Genomic DNA, 17,344 nt, shown 5'->3' on the forward strand with positions numbered 1-17,344 from the left:
GCTAACGCGCTACATTGAATATGTCTGTATCCCATTGCGTTCATACCACCTTTAACGCAATCAAAACACTGTTCAATCTCTATATATTAACACGAAAGAAAACAACAACATATAAAATAATTTGTTTTTGCTTTTGTTGCCTGTGCAATCAGTACCTTTTTCCATATCGGGCATATAGTGTCATGAAATTTTTTCGGTTCGTATGTAATTATTTGTGAAACAAGAAACTCAAACTTTTCAATGGTGGTAATTGTGTAAAGTAAGTGAATTTTGGTACAGTGGAAAAATACTGATTAATCTACTCCTATTTGCAATAGATAAAAAATACCATTCGTCGGCGACGTAGGTCTTTAAGCCTTCACATAATAGCTGGATAATAATAATTGCCGTCTATATGAGGGGAACTAATTAAGTATTAACTTTAATTTGTTTTCCTGCTAAATCCAACTCTCTGATTGGCAGATTCTTCTTCTTCATATACTATGAAGAAAAAATCCGAGAATGGCGCGAAAATCCGACGTAATCATGACGTCACAATATAGACGTCGACATTGCGTATTGATTTAGAAAACATAATCCATTGGAAAACCAATAGAATCGTACGTTTAAACGTATTCTATGTTATCAAGTAGTCTGAAAAAAAAATAATTATAAGCATTGATGTTACTATTTTATAACTTCATACGGGTATGAAATAAACTTTGTTTGCAAACTTTTGTGAGAATCCGTTACACGGATTCACACAGTTTGCAAACAAAATTTCTCACTATGATATAATTAATTTTTCTTTGTTTTTTATACAAAATCTGGCTTTCTGATTGGCCAATATTTTTTTTTTGCATACCACTATGAAAAAAAAATCCGAGAATGGCGCAAAACCCCGACGTTATCGTGACGTCACAATAGAGACATTGACGTTGCGTATTGATTCGGAAAAAAAATAATCCCTTGAAAAACCACTATAATGTTACATTTAAACATACTTCATTTTATCAAATACAGTATAAAATTAATTATAAGTATTGATGTCACTATTTTTTAATTTTATCGGGGTATGAAAAAAAAATTGTTTGCAAACTTTTGTGAGAATCCGCTACACGGATTCACACAGTTTGCAAACAATTTTTTTTTCATACCCCGATAAAATTAAAAAATAGTGACATCAATGCTTAAATAATCAAAGAAAATAGGTTCATGTGCAATATTGAGACGTTATGCAACATTGTAATTCAAACCGGCTTGTTACAAGCATTTTCATTGGATTCCAAACTTAACATAGAAAATGTAATTAATTTTATCCTTAATTATATAGTCAATCAATCAATATTTTATTTTAAATATATAGTTAACATCACTATTCTCTCATACCTACGGGCGTGATATTGATTTATCCCATGCATAATCCCTCGGAAACACACAAAAAAATAAAACCCTTGTCAAGCTTCGGGTTTTACTACATTTTGTGACCCTCGGATAGAATATCGGACCTTCATATCCAAATAAATGAGATTCTTATGATATTTACTAACAAACTATACAGTGACAACTTCTTGCTACAGATCAAATAATGATACTTCTAAAAAGGTCTTTCCAACCCTAGGTGCCAGTATTTTAACTACTTGCCAGGCATGCTGATTTGTCCCAGGTCTGGTGGCGGATCATCAAATGAACGTGATATTTCTAAACATCACCTGCTCAATAACCGAATTAGTATAGACATAAGCAGAAATCATGTAGACCTAAGTTGCCAGCTGTGTTACAAATGTCTTGCCTGTGTTGACAACAGACAATAAACAAATGTCTGTCTGTATAATTTTGTTTATATACATTATACACACACCAACCTCCTAATTATAATTTCGTATACCAATAGGTCCACACAATATCACAGATTACATAACAACGGCAGTCAGGGCGAATGGGATGTACATCATGCAAGTTTTAGCTATTATTATCCTTTTCCTCGATTCCGTCATGCTAACAACAGTAAGTGGAGAAGAAAATTCCGAATTTGTTCTAGCAAAGAATCAGAAGTTGGATGAACTTGCAGATTGCTTAACGGCGATTTCTGACCTGATTGATGGTCATCCCGAAGCTTCTGGCCACGAGATTGGAGTACAGAATATCTTACATACTCTGGATAGCCTGGGCACGTTGGTCGAAGATGAACTCTCACAATACCGAAACCTTCTAGACGGGTTGAACAACACATCGATTGTTGATGTGAATCTCCGTCAGATAACGTTACGACATATTGATGACATTGCAGATGACACTCCACAGGAAGGTCAACACGTTCATGTTATAGCACCATGTGTTTTCCGGCAGTCATTAAGAAATGAATATGAAAACCCTGAACAATGGCGGGAACCAAGAGGTCCCATAAGAGGATACAGGCGAGGTAAGAGCATTTGCTTGAAAAAATATACAAATAACTTTCAATCAAAATGCTTCATAATTAAAGCTTATATATGAATATTCCAAACATTCCTCATTTAAAGTGATCTTGAACGATTCTAAGAGAGTAGTAAAGATGTATAGTTTGGAGCATATTTACAACATATATCATAAGGCAGAATAATTATAATCAATTACAAGTCGAACCATTCTTATTCTTCTCCAAAGATGGCATGCCATTCCAAGCAATGTCTAGTGAACTCGAAATGCTACTCGTATGGAAGTGTATTTTTGTATCCCACATTTGTTAGAAAGTGGGAAGTGTACATATTCTATCAAACTGCTCTAAAATCTGTAAGGAGATAATTATGTGTATGGCATGTAAGTATTTGGCCATAGAATACCTTTTTAAAAGATAATGCTGTAATATTAATTTCAGATTCTTGGGAACAGGGTGTGTACAGGACAAGTCAATTTAACTTATGCCAAAACCACTTCCGGTGCTTGTTCACTTACATGGCAGTTCTCCCAGATGGTTCTATCGCAGTCTCTGACGCAGACAATTATGAAATACGACTTTTCAGCATGCAGGGTGTCTTACTGAGAAAACTGAGTGTCTTACCACTAAAACCAAGACATATAACACACTCCCGGGGATTCATAGTATTTGTACGTATGAATAATCTTGACGGGAATTATATGATTGCTGAGGTGGACTTGCGGAGAATGATGGTAAAGACGTTGGTTGAGTTTTTCGATGAGTTTTATTATTGGACCCTTCCCTGTTGCAGTCCTATGGTGGTCGTGAATGATGTGATATTCGTCGGGTGTAGCCCGTATTTGTTCATGTACGACGTTAACGGCACACGGCTCAGTAATTTCTCCACGTTCCACCAAGGAAAGATTTCCATATTTCACTCCGAAGCAGGAGCAGATCATATTTTACTGGATACCCCACCCATGAATGATATGGGTTTGAATGGGACCATGGTGATCGACTTTTGGAATGGGCCCCTGTGTTCACCACCGAACGTCACAAAAGCAGCGGCAGGATCAGTCAGTGTTGACGGCATTCTTTACATCGTTGATGAATCTGAGAAGTTCCGAGTAAAGAAGTATGGACCTAATTGTGAAGCACTGGGTACCGTCATAGAGGTCAAGAGGAAACATCGGATTCTTTCGTTAGCAATATATGGGGACGTACTTGTAGCACAAGTTAGAAAATACAGGTCACCATTTCACAACAGTGACGTCATGATATATGTGTTCACATTAGGAGGGTAGCTATGTGTACAGGTAAGAAAATACATGTGTTGGGTGACACACTTTATATTCAAGAACCAGGAAAATGACGTTATTACAAAGAACATTTCTTCACTGATGGATATTTGGAATTAAGACATGATAAAAAATGTCATCGCACTTTTTACACGTGATAACAATTACATATTTTAGGTAGATAAAATATATGTGTATCTGGAATTAATAGGTAAATCCACTGAATAGTAGTCGATAGATATATGTTAATTATTAAAAGGTCGTTTTGTTATCAACCTGATAACCTGTATTATGTTGTAACTTGTGTAGTGCGTCTTGAATAATACTTCCTTATGAGATTCATCTAAAATAGAAATTGTTTATAATGACAATCGATTTCGATTAACGAAGGAATCGATAAGTCGTTGCTAGATAATCGCACAAACAACAAACGCGGGTAAAACACACGTTTTTAAATGACAGTTCGAAAACGTCTGTCATGATATAACACTCTGTAAAATAGCATAGATTTGTCAAGGAATCAATTCAGTCGTGCTCTATATTATATTTTTTTTTCAAATATCACAAAAAGGTTACGATTACTTGTTGTTATATTTTCTGTAAAACGGTATTTAACACACACTATTTTTCTGCAATTCGGTTCGATAACTTATCACATGAAAATGAGTATTTGCTACTGAAGCGAAAGAAATCAGTATTTGCTTTCATATTTGAAATTAATGGCTGGACACCCATATGTTTATATCATAATATTACTTACTATTGTATTCAGTAATGTCATTATTTCGCTTTCCTGTGAATGATGAACTATACTGTTATTTACTTATTTTGAATACGTTTTCACAAATTTAAAGCAATTAACGCTATCATATTCTCTACTTGCATGAAAGGCGCTAAAATAAAATAAGCGCCCAATATCGTATTGTTTAAGAATTCTGACCAGCTTCATTGTCGCGAGGATGTTTACTAAGGCGGTTTTCCTTACGCCTGTCATTTTGCCCATTACTACTGTGAGTAGTAACAATTAAATGATCAGATAAGAATTTTCTGTACATAATTAATTTCTGTCATACTTAAAAATTACCTTTTATCATACAAAACATAGCCGAAAGCCACTTTAGTCAAATAACAAGTACCAGGGTCAGCATTAAAATAGATGTGGACATTTTGTTTACAGGGTAATTACCTCAAACTCCAGACAGGGATATCTGCATTGTGAGATGTTTCTAACGCACTCTAGGGTAAAGAATAGTTACATGAAATCCTGGCACTTTCTCAACAAATGTATGATGTCACGGTAAAAAGTAGCATGACATCACGAATGCAATGACGATGACAATTCGTGTAGGAAACCAAGTAAGAAATAAGGAATTTCACCCGATTCACCAGATCTCAACCGTCGGCATAAGATTCTAAAGTTGTCAGACTTGTCAACAAAAAAGTCGAGTGTTTAACAACATAAGGGATGGGATTCTCCTGTCTCTCCCCAAAAGTGTGAAAGATTTCCTTAATCTCTTCCATTGTCTTACCAATACAGTAGAGGATGCAATTTATTTTAGAAAAAAAGTATAGAATACGCTGATGTGTTTGAATAAAAGACTTACAGTTATGCATTATTAAAGTGAACAGTCGGGCAAGGATGGCGAAAGCCGGTAAAAATGGTGTGAATGTATCCAGTATAATTTCTTATGAAATGGAAAAATAAAATATCTCGTCAAAATCTGTCTGCGTACGAAGAAATTAATTTAAAGTATGGAAATTCTAAAACGTCCTCCCGGCTCACTATGTCCGTGGTTACATTTCCACGGAGCCTCGCTTTCAATGCTTTCAACTTTTCTTTACTTTAATGGTCAGAACTGCGAAACTAAGCAGAACTTGGCCGTCGTATTAATATGTGAGAACTTTTGGAAGGCCAATGAACGCATTTAGACTGGATTTCTTTGCCCGACTATTCACTTTAAAAGTATATTGTTCATCGTAATACAGATCAAATCAAGTTACCTGTGATTGAACATGGACAGTAGGAGATCGTTTTGATATGAAAAGGCGATATTGACCAGTCTACATATTTTAAACCCCCACGAATGTTTACTCTCCACTGGTCTAGTGTTAATACTTTACTGAATGACATGTCCTTGATAGTGATAATTCCTCTGGTTTCTCCAGGTAAACCCCTTCAAAGTCCATGGCACTGATCATTGATGAGTCACGCTAATACCACCCATTCATTGACAGTTACCTGGTGGGCTAGTTTGTTCTAAATTACATCGACGATGTCTAAATACCCCTTAAGTTAAATTAAATTAAATTGAATCAAATTGAAAGTGTAAGGATATCAATGATCCATTACATAAATTAAGTATGATCCAAATATGCAAGGACAATACAAAAGAGGCTTGTAAGTGTCGACGGTTAAGATATGGCCGGATATGATAAAATATCAGATTGACACAATTTTCAATCTGAATTGATTCTTATTGCCAGTGGAAGTACAGTACTGTATACTTAAATTAATATCACTAAATATAAGCGATTTAGACTCTCTCAATAATTCATAATTTGCCTAGTAAAAAAACTAGTTTCAAACTACATACATAACTATGAAAGCTGATATACTATAGTTTAATACCGTTTTCATTGAAGGCTAGTATGATGCTACCGCTGGCTATGTTAAGGCTAGTATGATGCTACCGCTGGCTATGTTAAGGCTAGTAAGATGCTACCGCTGGCTATGTTAAGGCTAGTATGATGCTACCGCTGGCTATGTTAAGGCTAGTATGATGCTACCGCTGGCTATGTTAAGGCTAGTATGATGCTACCGCTGGCTATGTTAAGGCTAGTATGACGCTACCGCTGGCTATGTTAAGGCTAGTATGACGCTACCGCTGGCTATGTTAAGGCTAGTATGACGCTACCGCTGGCTATGTAAGGCTAGTATGACGCTACCGCTGGCTATGTTATGTCGACATATTACACAAGCTACCGCTGCTATGTTAAGGCTGGGCTACCGCGGCTATGTTAAGGCTAGTATGTGCTACCGCTGGCTATGTTAAGGCCAGTATGAGCTACCGCTGGCTATGTTAAGGCTAGTTGAGCTACCGCTGGCTATGTTAAGGCTAGTATGAGCTACCGCTGGCTATGTTAAGGCTAGTATGGCTACGCTGGCTATGTTAAGGCTATATGACCCTGGCTGTTAAGGACGTACCGCTGGCTATGTTAAGGCTAGTATGATGCTACCGCTGGCTATGTTAAGGCTAGTATGACGCTACCGCTGGCTATGTTAAGGCTAGTATGACGCTACCGCTGGCTATGTTAAGGCTAGTATGACGCTACCGCTGGCTATGTTAAGGCTAGTATGATGCTACCGCTGGCTATGTTAAGGCTAGTATGATGCTACCGCTGGCTATGTTAAGGCTAGTATGACGCTACCGCTGGCTATGTTAAGGCTAGTATAATGCTACCGCTGGCTATGTTAAGGCTAGTATGATTCTTATGCTGACTGCTTGTCGGTTAGGAAATTCAGTATATTGTTATCTATGCGAAAATTAAGTTTGTTTATTTTGTATCTGTACACGGAATACATGTACATTCAACTTCGCAGGGAAATGTCTATTGAACAGATATCACAGATTTAAGATTTAAGTATACTCCATATATACATGCATTAAGTACTCACGTACACGATACAAAAGGTTTACCAATTCACTCTAACGTAAATCTTAATAATATGCAGTTGTTATATAAAACTTTGCAAAACACTTTCTATAATTTCTTGTTTGTTTGGACAAACGCAACAAATTTAGCATTAGATAAAGCAATGATATTCATTCAGATTTTTAATCCGTTTAAATCCTAAACCAAATTAATACCAGGATGACGCGATAGCCGACCGTTCTACCCACGTCTATTGTAGTTTAATGCCACTTTAAGCAGGTATATAATGAAGCTCCACTTGGCCCCGTTAATGACGTTGGGATATAATAGATTACTTTCCCCGGGTTTTCCATGTGATTCCCGATGACCGATATGGGTAACAACAACAAGCTATACACACCTCATCAGATCTATATAGGTGTACAACGTACGATAGGTTGGATTGCATTTAATTATGATAATAATCATACAGTTGATCAATGTAGTATGCACAGCTGAAAAACGTCAGATATCCTCCAGAACGTGGTTTGAACAAAATGTTACACTCGTTTTTCGCCCGGTTAAACAAATATCAGTATATCATTTAATAGGTCCGTGGTTGAATAAAACTATATTCCTGATAAATATATCTAATTCATTCAAGTTAAATGAATAAACACTTGAACAGCAAGTAACTGTCCAGATTTACAAAACCAACAAACAAACACACAAAAATAAGTATATTTATACGTCCAGTAAATATGCAGGAACCCATTGGTGAAAATGTCGTAGCATTTGCCGTAACAGTTTACCTTGTAAATTATTATTATAACTAATATAAGTGCTTTTATAAGGTTGCCATACGGATGAATGAGCTTTTGAAATATGTACAATAGCTTAGGGTTAGGAATCACACCTTCGAAATCTCATATCAAATCAAATATTACACTCAGCTTTTTACATAAGATTATTCACAATTTCATTTCATTAACCTTTCCCTGGGAAATACCGAGGAAAGCTTCGTTTGTAATGTGTATCGGGAGCAGCAGTTTCTAATAACACATGTAAACAGTAACCATGTCCCCAGTCCACGCGGTTTTAAATCTCCATTGATATACCTATAGGTCGATCTGGTGGACAATCTATTTAAAGGTACAGTAACTACGTCACACAGACACTACGTACGAGCTAGAGTAGTACAGTATCTATTTATAGAGGAAATAAATTCCCCTTATTCCATACCCAGGTAAATCAAACCGCGTGTTGAAATCCGGAATTTCTGCCAGAAAATGGTATATAAAATGGACAATTACAGAAGTTGGGTCATTCAGCTTGGCTGGTGTAGACCAAGAAACATCTATTAGCCTTCAACACGAGAAAGAAACAAGAATTAGCAGCACGAAATACCTACGTAAGTACATATATAATAATAATATACATGTACATATATTGATATTAAAAAGCCAGCCAATATTAACATTGGGACTTTACACTAAAAGTATGTAATAAAGTTATCATTAGTATTTTATCAATTTCATTCATTAATAACTAATTTTTAGCTTTTTCCTTAAATATCATTATTTGAGGCATTTGCATTATAACGATGAAATATATTTCCAGGTAACGACTATGGAATATTCGTTTTGGAGCACTTTGAGTATCAAGGAAAATATTGAGATGGGTGATAACTTCACATTCCACAAGGACATCAATGGACCCATTACAGAGTTACACAGTTACAATCCCGTAGATCCGGAGATGATCGATACACAAGATCCATTTCACTTTGAAACATCTACCATAGTCAATATCTTGTTGGCTCTTATCAGTCTGTTCATCATCTATAGATTTTCAAAAAGGTGGTCAACTGAAAATCAAGACGAGGATCCAAAAGAATCACAGAAACAAAAGCCGGACCTTGCTACTTACCCGGTAAATGAGGACGAAGTGTCCCTGTTGTCCAGGGTGACATATCACTGGGTACATCCTATACTGAACAAAGGACATAAAGCGGCCAGTCTGTCATCTGAGGACATGTTTCACTTACCGAAAAGTCTGGACGTGAAGAAAGTACAGGAGGCGTTCTCAAAACGGTTCCAACCAGACGATGATCTCAGAACTAAGAAGACAAAGACCACATTACTTCAGGCGTTATTCAAAGCTTATGCAATGGAATTCTTTGTGTATTGTGGAATTCTAGAGTTGATTGGTGAATTTGTTAATGTAACAGGTCCAATATCTCTTGGTTTATTGATATCATTTTTCGAAAATGGAGATGAACCGTCACACATCGGATATCGCTATGCCTTCTTATTGTTTTTATCAGGCTTCGGAAAAGCTCTTCTAGACAGTAGATTCCACTTCATTCGCATGCATACCTTTTTCAGAGTAAGAATTTCAATAATGACATCCATTTATAAGAAAGCCTTACAGATCAGCACAGTATCGTTATCAAAATTCAGCACTGGCGAGATTGTGAATTTCCTTGGAACTGATACCGACCGAATGATGGGTTTCTGCCATTGTTTTCACGCTCTCTGGAGCCTGCCATTTGAGACCATGATATGTATGTATATCCTGTATCAACTGGTTGGGGTCGCCATGCTGGGAGGACTGGTAGTTGCTCTCGTACTCGTCCCAATTAACAAGATGATGTCAACGAAACAGATAGCTCTCGGAAAGGTGTTGATGGACGAAAAGGACAAAAGAACAAAGGTAAGATATAAAAAATGTATTTGTATTATTTCCGTCTTTTTTATAAATTTATTTGCATGTTTTTGCATTTCAATTTATTTACTTTTACTTTGATTCAAAATATTTTCTCCTACAGTTGATGAACGAGGTGCTCGGTGGAATAAAGATAATCAAGCTGTACACGTGGGAAGACCACTTCAAGAAGATGATTGAGAAGCTTCGTGACTCGGAGTTAAAAATCATCAAGCAAAGAAAGATTCTTGGGGCTATCACCGGATATTTGTGGACCTTGACCCCTATCTTTATGACTGTCCTGACATTCAGCGCTTATTCCATGATGGGCAATACTCTGACCGCCGCTAAAATGTTTGCGAGTCTGGCACTGTTCCTAAAACTTTTAGGCTCACTCAACCATCTCCCTTGGGTCTTCAACGCCATAACAGAAGCAGTCATTTCCCTCGGAAGGATTGAGAAATTCGTGGCCTTGAAGGACATCGACCTGAAAACTTATTACGCAAAATTGCAAGGTAAGTGTCGTCAAACAAAGGGAAAAACATTATATAAGGTTATCAGGAAAATTTGTAATGCATTTTCGCTGACCGATTTCTGATTAAGTAAACAATTATAACATTAATTTAAAATCACTTGTTACAGAATCAGATGAAACAGGAAACGTGATATCAGTGAATACAGGAAGGTTTACATGGGAAGGTGAAAAGAAAGACGGCAACGAGAAAACAGAAACAACAGAGGAGTCTACCAGTAGTTCAGGGGAGACAACCACTACAACCGGAACTCTTTGTCTACGTGATATCTCTGTGGATATAAAACAGGTGAGTTTTTTTATAGGGGACTGAATAGAGAGATAAGATTAAAGCAAAGCCATGATACCAACGCGTAAACAATACGTGTTCTTGGTATACTTTATACTATATATTAACGTAAGTATGCTTCATTTCAGGGCCAGTTCATAGGAGTAATTGGCAAAGTTGGTTCAGGGAAAAGCTCCTTGCTGAACGCCATTCTTGCAGAGATGTCTAGAAAAGAAGGGAACATCACCGTATCAAACCTCCAAAACGGCTTTGCTCTGACGGACCAGGAACCCTGGATACAACAGGCCACAGTTAGAGATAACGTTACATTTGGTCGTGCTTTCAACGCAAAGAAATACGCCGCTGTTCTGGATGCTGCCTCTCTCAAGAAGGATATTGAGGTTCTAATACATATTTTTTGTATCTTATGTTTGTTTTGTTGGTATTTTTCGCAGTTTATGTCGTGATAATGTTAACATAATTGCATTACAATAGGTTGATATAAAACTTGATTTAATTATTCCCCGTTTACTGGCAGATGTTACCGGCAGGCGACAAAACCGAAGTTGGTGAAAACGGTGTTACATTGAGTGGAGGTCAGAAGGCGAGGCTGGCGTTAGCAAGGGCACTATATCAGGTATGTTCAAATTGTAATTGGTTAATTTTCAGAACAAAATACAATTTGTAAATTGTAGTGCTTAATTTTCTATCACAAGATATCTTACTTACCCCTCTTACACCCTCATGTTATCTTTCCAGGATAAGGATGTGTATCTCCTTGACGACCCCTTAGCAGCAGTGGACGCCCACGTGGCACAACATATGTATGACAAGTGCATCATGGGATTATTGAAAAATAAAACCAGAATTTTGTGTACCCATCACACCAGTTTCCTTGGAGAAGCCGATCTAGTCATCGTCATGGATGATGGAGTAATATCCAAAATGGGTGAGTCTTAAATTAAAAAAAATTGTTGCGATTTACTTTCTGATATATGAGTTAAGATTGCAATGTTTTTGTGAAATGAAATCTCTTACATTCCATTTTCCATATCATTTACTAGGTCGCCCGTCTGAGGTACTCAGTGATGTAAAATTTGCCGAGCGTAAATCATCGGATAAAGAAGAAAGCCTGGATATAGAACAAAAGGACAACAATGAAAACGACGGAAAACTGGGAGATGAAACCAAGGAAACGGGAGAGGTGAAGTTCGGAGTATACAAAGCCTACTTTGCAGCGATAAGTACATGGATTGCGCTGACTATGATACTGTCCATCGTCTTTATGCGAGGTAAGTTGGACACGGTTGAAATAAAACATAAAATGAAGTACATGAAAATAGCCTCTGCAATATCGCCATGTTCAATATTTGGAGCATCTTATGATAGGATTGATACATTGGGGTTAATGATTACTTTGTTTATTGATGACTTTGATATTTATTTCAGTATCAGAGGTTATGAAAGACTGGTGGCTGACTCACTGGGTGTCCAACTCTAACTCTGATGTTGTCAATTCCTCTGGATATCAATGTTTCTATGACAACATGACAACACCAAACAGGTAGGTACTGATTTTAAAAAGAAATTATACAAACTTAAAGATTGCCTTTTGCCATTTTACATTAATTATATTTGAAATAAAATATTTTAATTTGTAATATGTCTCTAGAGTATATTCATGCATCCTCAAAAATTACCATATTAATTTTGTTACAGTTTCCACGAACGTTATGACACAATGCCGGTTGATACAGTCAGACAAACAAGCCTTGTCTACTACATGGTGGTCTACGCGTGTCTCTCCGCTGTCTACTCCCTCTTCTCTCTTACCAGGGAGATTCTGTTTGCCTACAGTGGGATGAATATAGCTAGAACAATGCATAGGAATCTACTCAACACTATGTTTAAAGTAAGTTACTATCTATACAATTATATAATTGTAACTACAAGATAATTATTTTGTTATTGGAGTTCCATTTTATATTTCAATATTTTAATTCTCGAACAAGTTTAGTTTGACATCTTTTTATCTTGGTTCTAATAAACACGCTTCTGTTTTAGGCGCCAATGTCCTTCTATGACGTCACTCCTGTTGGACGGATACTTAACCGATTTTCATCAGACATGGGAACCATCGACGACTCGATCAGTCACATGGTTATGGTGGTTCTGAGCCAGATTTCTGACGTTGTTGGTACTCTAACCATGGTTTGTTACGGAATGCCTTGGTTTATAGCTATCATCATACCCATGGGCTCTATCTATCATCGGCTGCAGGTAAATTACCTCTTTGACACAATTATCAGTATCTGGTCATACAGTTAATTCTTAATTCAACATTCAAACAAACGAAATTGACCATCAATGGTTATATCACGTGTTAATTTGACTTTGTTAGTGACAAATTTAATTTTTATTTTTAAAATGTTAAACCATTTTAAGATCAGTATTGATCACGTATCTTCATGCATTTTCAGGAAAAGTATCGCCATACCTCTCGTGAAGTCAGACGAATTGCAAGTCTTAACCGTTCACCAATTTTCTCTCACTTTTCGGAGACAGTGTCTGGGTTGGTCACTATTCGAGCTTTCCGTGAAGCTGAGAGGTACGTATCCACTGGTTTAAAGTGCTAATGTTCAGATTTTGATTGATTACAAATAGTGATTGTATTAATTTCTAAAGTAATGATATGTAATTTCTATAATGTACAACAAGCGAAAGTTTTACTTTTAATGTTATATAATTACTATTTTGTAAAAACCTACTGAATTATCTTAATTTTAATGTAATATAATTACTATGTTGTAAAATGAATACTTAAATATATATCACTATTTTAATATCATTGTTGTATTTTTTCAGATTCACAGACCAGCACATTATGCGCGTGAGCAACTGGTTAAAGACACATTATACATCCCATAATCTTGGAATGTGGCTTTGGATCCGCACTCAAATGTTTGGTATCGTCATGGTTACTGGAATAGCTACATTGGCTGTAATTCAACACAATATGTATGGCATCGATCCAGGTATGATTATCTAAAATTAAATTTGATTTTTCCCCTGTGGTTCTTTGTTGTAAAATAAACATATATTTTCTGTAAATAGGAAAGATTACATTCAAAGTAACATACAGATAGAGATACTTGGTTAGACAAATGGAAATGAAAACAATAACGATTTCTATATCTATAAACATTATTTTTAATTTCAGGAGTTGTCGGACTTGCCATATCCTATATCCTCTCTCTGTCTGGACTATTAAACGGAATGGTGAACTGTGTCACAGAAACAGAGAAACAAATGGTCAGTGTAGAGAGAGTCCAACAGTATATAGAGGAAACGCCTAGCGAACAATGGGAAGGAACAGAGGTGAGTCATTATAACGATATACGGAGAGAAATAACCTTACATATGTAATATGATTCGTTGGATTGAAGAGAAAGATCAGTATGATGATGTTGGTGAGATTATTAGGTTTGAGAGGGACGTTGACTTACAAAATGAAAGATCTTGTTAATTCAGTAACAGAAATATCTTATTTCAATATATTTTTGTTTAATGTTACAGTCGTCCCCGGCTTGGCCTTCTGCGGGAGTTATCAGCTATACTAATGTCTTCATGAAATACCGCGAAGGATTACCTAACGTCCTCAAAGGCCTCATGTTCAGCACAAGGCCGGCAGAAAAGGTGGGAATTGTGGGACGGACAGGCTCCGGGAAATCCAGCTTCTTCCAGACACTGTTTCGTACAGTAGAAATCAGCTCAGGAAATATCACAATTGATGGTGTGGATATACAACAACTGGATCTAAAGGATGTCAGGTAATTGTCACTCCTTAAAAGGGTTTATTTTATTGATATATTTGTCAACTAACGGCACATCATTTGAATGTATATTGTTAAGAACATAACATCTTTAGGGTTAACCTTTGTTGCATTAACGTATATAATGCATATAAAACGGGATAATACATTTTAATGAATTATATATTTGTGAGAAATAAACATTGTTTTGCAATTGAATGAAATATTGAAACTTATTTTTCCAGACGCCACCTGGCTGTGATTCCTCAGGATCCATTCCTATTTAGCGGGTCCGTCAGAGTGAACCTTGACCCCACCTCCTCGTATACTGACGAGGAACTATGGGCTGTTCTGGACAGATGTCATCTCCGTGTGCCTGTCGACAGGTTGGGAGGACTCGAGGGGGAAGTGGGAGAGAAAGGGCGTCATTTTTCTGTAGGTCAGAAACAACTCATGTGCTTAGCTAGGGCACTCCTCACTAAGGCAAAGGTTTTGTGTATTGATGAAGCTACCGCCAGTGTAGATCTGGAGACAGACAAATTGATACAAGAAACGATCCGTAAGGAGTTCGTCAACAGTACGGTACTGACCATTGCGCACCGTATCAACACCATAATGGACAGTAACAGAGTATTGGTGATGGACCAGGGTCAAGTGGCCGAAATGGACTCTCCGGACAATCTTCTCAAAAACCCACATTCAGAATTCTACCAATTAGTTCATGGAAAACAATCTGCGGAATAGATAATGATTTGAATGGAGTATTGTCAATGGTTTTATCATGTAACACTTTGTTATACTCAACTTCACAATGCATATAAAGTTCATCAATGTTAAATAAGGTCTTGCCATTATGCTATTAAATATACCATTTTACATGAACTATGTTTGTGCATAAATCGTACGATGTATTATTGGTATACGTTTCATGTTTAAAGTAATAGTAAAAGTATGATTTCCATTTAAGATTAATTAGAATGGCATTATTAATATGTTATATTATTATGCAATATACTGCAGTCCATATTCATATACATTGGTGCTCAATACTTTTTTTTCATTTGAAGTTTGCATAGTGTATGAATACACCAGTAAACAACTATTCAAGCTAATAAGACTTTAGTTATTTCATCGATATTTCATTTACGCGAATAAAGTTACACTGTTGAACTATTTTAATGTTATTTGCACCTAATCACAAAACGCATTACATTGTGTAAAATGAATTGTACGAAAGTATGCACTGTCCTTAATGTTAAACGTTGGTGAAATCCTTATGTTGTAGTGTAGGAAGGAATGGATGAATAGTGTGTATATGTAAGCTGGTAGGCTGAAAATATGCAATATAACTGTTTTATTACCAGATCGTTGGTTTTGTTTAATAAAAAATATATGTTTTTGATCAATTTTGGCGTTTACTGAGTTTAAATCCCTTACATCTCTTAGGAAGGATCTCTAATATTAATTTCAACCATTCTTCATTGAACGTTTTAGCGTTCAAGTGTACATAAAATTTCATGTGGTGTTTTCTGTTCTGGGCATTAATGATAGAACTAGATATACGGAATAAGAGATTATCTCAATATGCTTTACTTTCGCAATAGAGACGTTGAGTATATGCCGCGATATTTCAACTCGATGCACTGTATTAAGCTAGTCTGAATTAATCATGACGACTGCAGATATCTCAAATAACTTCTTAGTTTGTTATTTGGTGAGTGTTTTATAGATCGAATAGACAGCGAATGATTTAAGGGAGGTGTCCAATGTACTGTCGTGTATATGTGAGGTGATGACACGTGTGCTTTGACAATATGACCAAAATACAGATCCTTATATCTTATTCCAATATCACGTTCTGATGACCTTTATACTTCCTCTAGTTCATATACATGTTTTTAATTAAGGTACACCAACTGAAATTATTTTATATACATAAATGATTCTGACAGCTCTACGAACTATTTCATCTTTTGGTAAAGAAGTTTGGATGTGGATGTAGTATAAGTTGTCAGTGTTGATATGTCACCTGAAAGTGATCCTTAATGTTGTCAGCAGATCCTCTGTGAGACTCGGTAGTGAGAATAAAGATCTATGTCAATCATTTCGGTGCCTAGGGAGCCCTATAGTTTCTCCACCTAACTGCTGATAAAGCTGCCTACATTACAGTGCAATCCGACTGCATCGTACAGTAATATCCCTGTCAACATATATGTACAATGTAATAACAAATATTGGATTTATTGACATTTAAATGGATTAAATAGGATATTTATATCTTTCGGTATTCAATATCAACATTCCTTTCTAATTATTCATTATGATAATAGCTTATTGATGTTCGTGCATTGTCTATAGATAAGTTGCGCCTGTTTATTTTACCATTCAATGTGGTCCAATTGCTTTATTGTTTTACATAACAAATTGTATTTATTTGAAATCTAATGATACAAAAAGATCCTCATAGAGGTTACGATTCAAGACAGAGGGACGTAAAAGAAGTCTAATTTGCCTTTACGTTCATCAAAAGCGTATGTTGTAAAAGCGTTATAAATAACCATGACTGAAATCAAGGCTGCGTAAAAGACTTTTCATGCCAAAATGGACGTGTCGGATTTCCGCTGTGTTTACATGCATGCTTAGTATTTGTATATAACAGTAAAACAACAAGTGATCTCCCACAGGACTTATCTTAAAACACTGTTGGTCTATTCAACA

The 17,344-nt window shown here is 36.2% G+C and overlaps 2 protein-coding genes across 2 annotated transcripts; both read left to right on the forward strand.

Moving 5' to 3' along the window:
* Positions 1-1,909: 1,909 nt before the first annotated feature.
* On the forward strand, positions 1,910-3,971 carry LOC138320083 (uncharacterized). Its single transcript, XM_069263159.1, has 2 exons — positions 1,910-2,401; positions 2,837-3,971. The coding sequence occupies exons 1-2, from the start codon at positions 1,924-1,926 to the stop codon at positions 3,679-3,681; spliced, it is 1,323 nt and encodes a 440-aa protein (XP_069119260.1). The 5' UTR covers positions 1,910-1,923; the 3' UTR covers positions 3,682-3,971.
* Positions 3,972-8,558: 4,587 nt separating this feature from the next.
* LOC138319006 (ATP-binding cassette sub-family C member 10-like) lies at positions 8,559-16,032 on the forward strand. The gene is made up of 16 exons (XM_069261882.1): positions 8,559-8,719; positions 8,929-10,023; positions 10,139-10,529; positions 10,657-10,835; positions 10,964-11,215; positions 11,353-11,451; positions 11,574-11,763; positions 11,879-12,106; positions 12,264-12,378; positions 12,534-12,726; positions 12,879-13,094; positions 13,295-13,422; positions 13,680-13,849; positions 14,035-14,192; positions 14,391-14,644; positions 14,872-16,032. Exons 2-16 carry the CDS (start codon positions 8,938-8,940, stop codon positions 15,368-15,370), a joined length of 4,158 nt encoding a protein of 1,385 aa, XP_069117983.1. The 5' UTR covers positions 8,559-8,719; positions 8,929-8,937; the 3' UTR covers positions 15,371-16,032.
* The last annotated feature ends 1,312 nt before the right edge of the window (positions 16,033-17,344 follow it).

The sequence above is a fragment of the Argopecten irradians genome, chromosome 3 (assembly GCF_041381155.1).
Source record: "Argopecten irradians isolate NY chromosome 3, Ai_NY, whole genome shotgun sequence".
Classification (NCBI taxonomy): Eukaryota; Metazoa; Mollusca; class Bivalvia; order Pectinida; family Pectinidae; genus Argopecten; species Argopecten irradians.

Bases quoted from the DNA above. Each gene is read 5' to 3' on its own strand.
- LOC138320083 (XM_069263159.1), top strand. From the start codon at position 1,924: ATGTACATCATGCAAGTTTTAGCTATTATTATCCTTTTCCTCGATTCC. The intron at 2,402-2,836 runs GTAAGAGCATTT...TATTAATTTCAG, and splicing joins CATAAGAGGATACAGGCGAG to ATTCTTGGGAACAGGGTGTG.
- LOC138319006 (XM_069261882.1), top strand. From the start codon at position 8,938: ATGGAATATTCGTTTTGGAGCACTTTGAGTATCAAGGAAAATATTGAG. The intron at 11,452-11,573 runs GTATGTTCAAAT...TTATCTTTCCAG, and splicing joins TAGCAAGGGCACTATATCAG to GATAAGGATGTGTATCTCCT. The intron at 12,107-12,263 runs GTAAGTTGGACA...TATTTATTTCAG, and splicing joins GTCCATCGTCTTTATGCGAG to TATCAGAGGTTATGAAAGAC.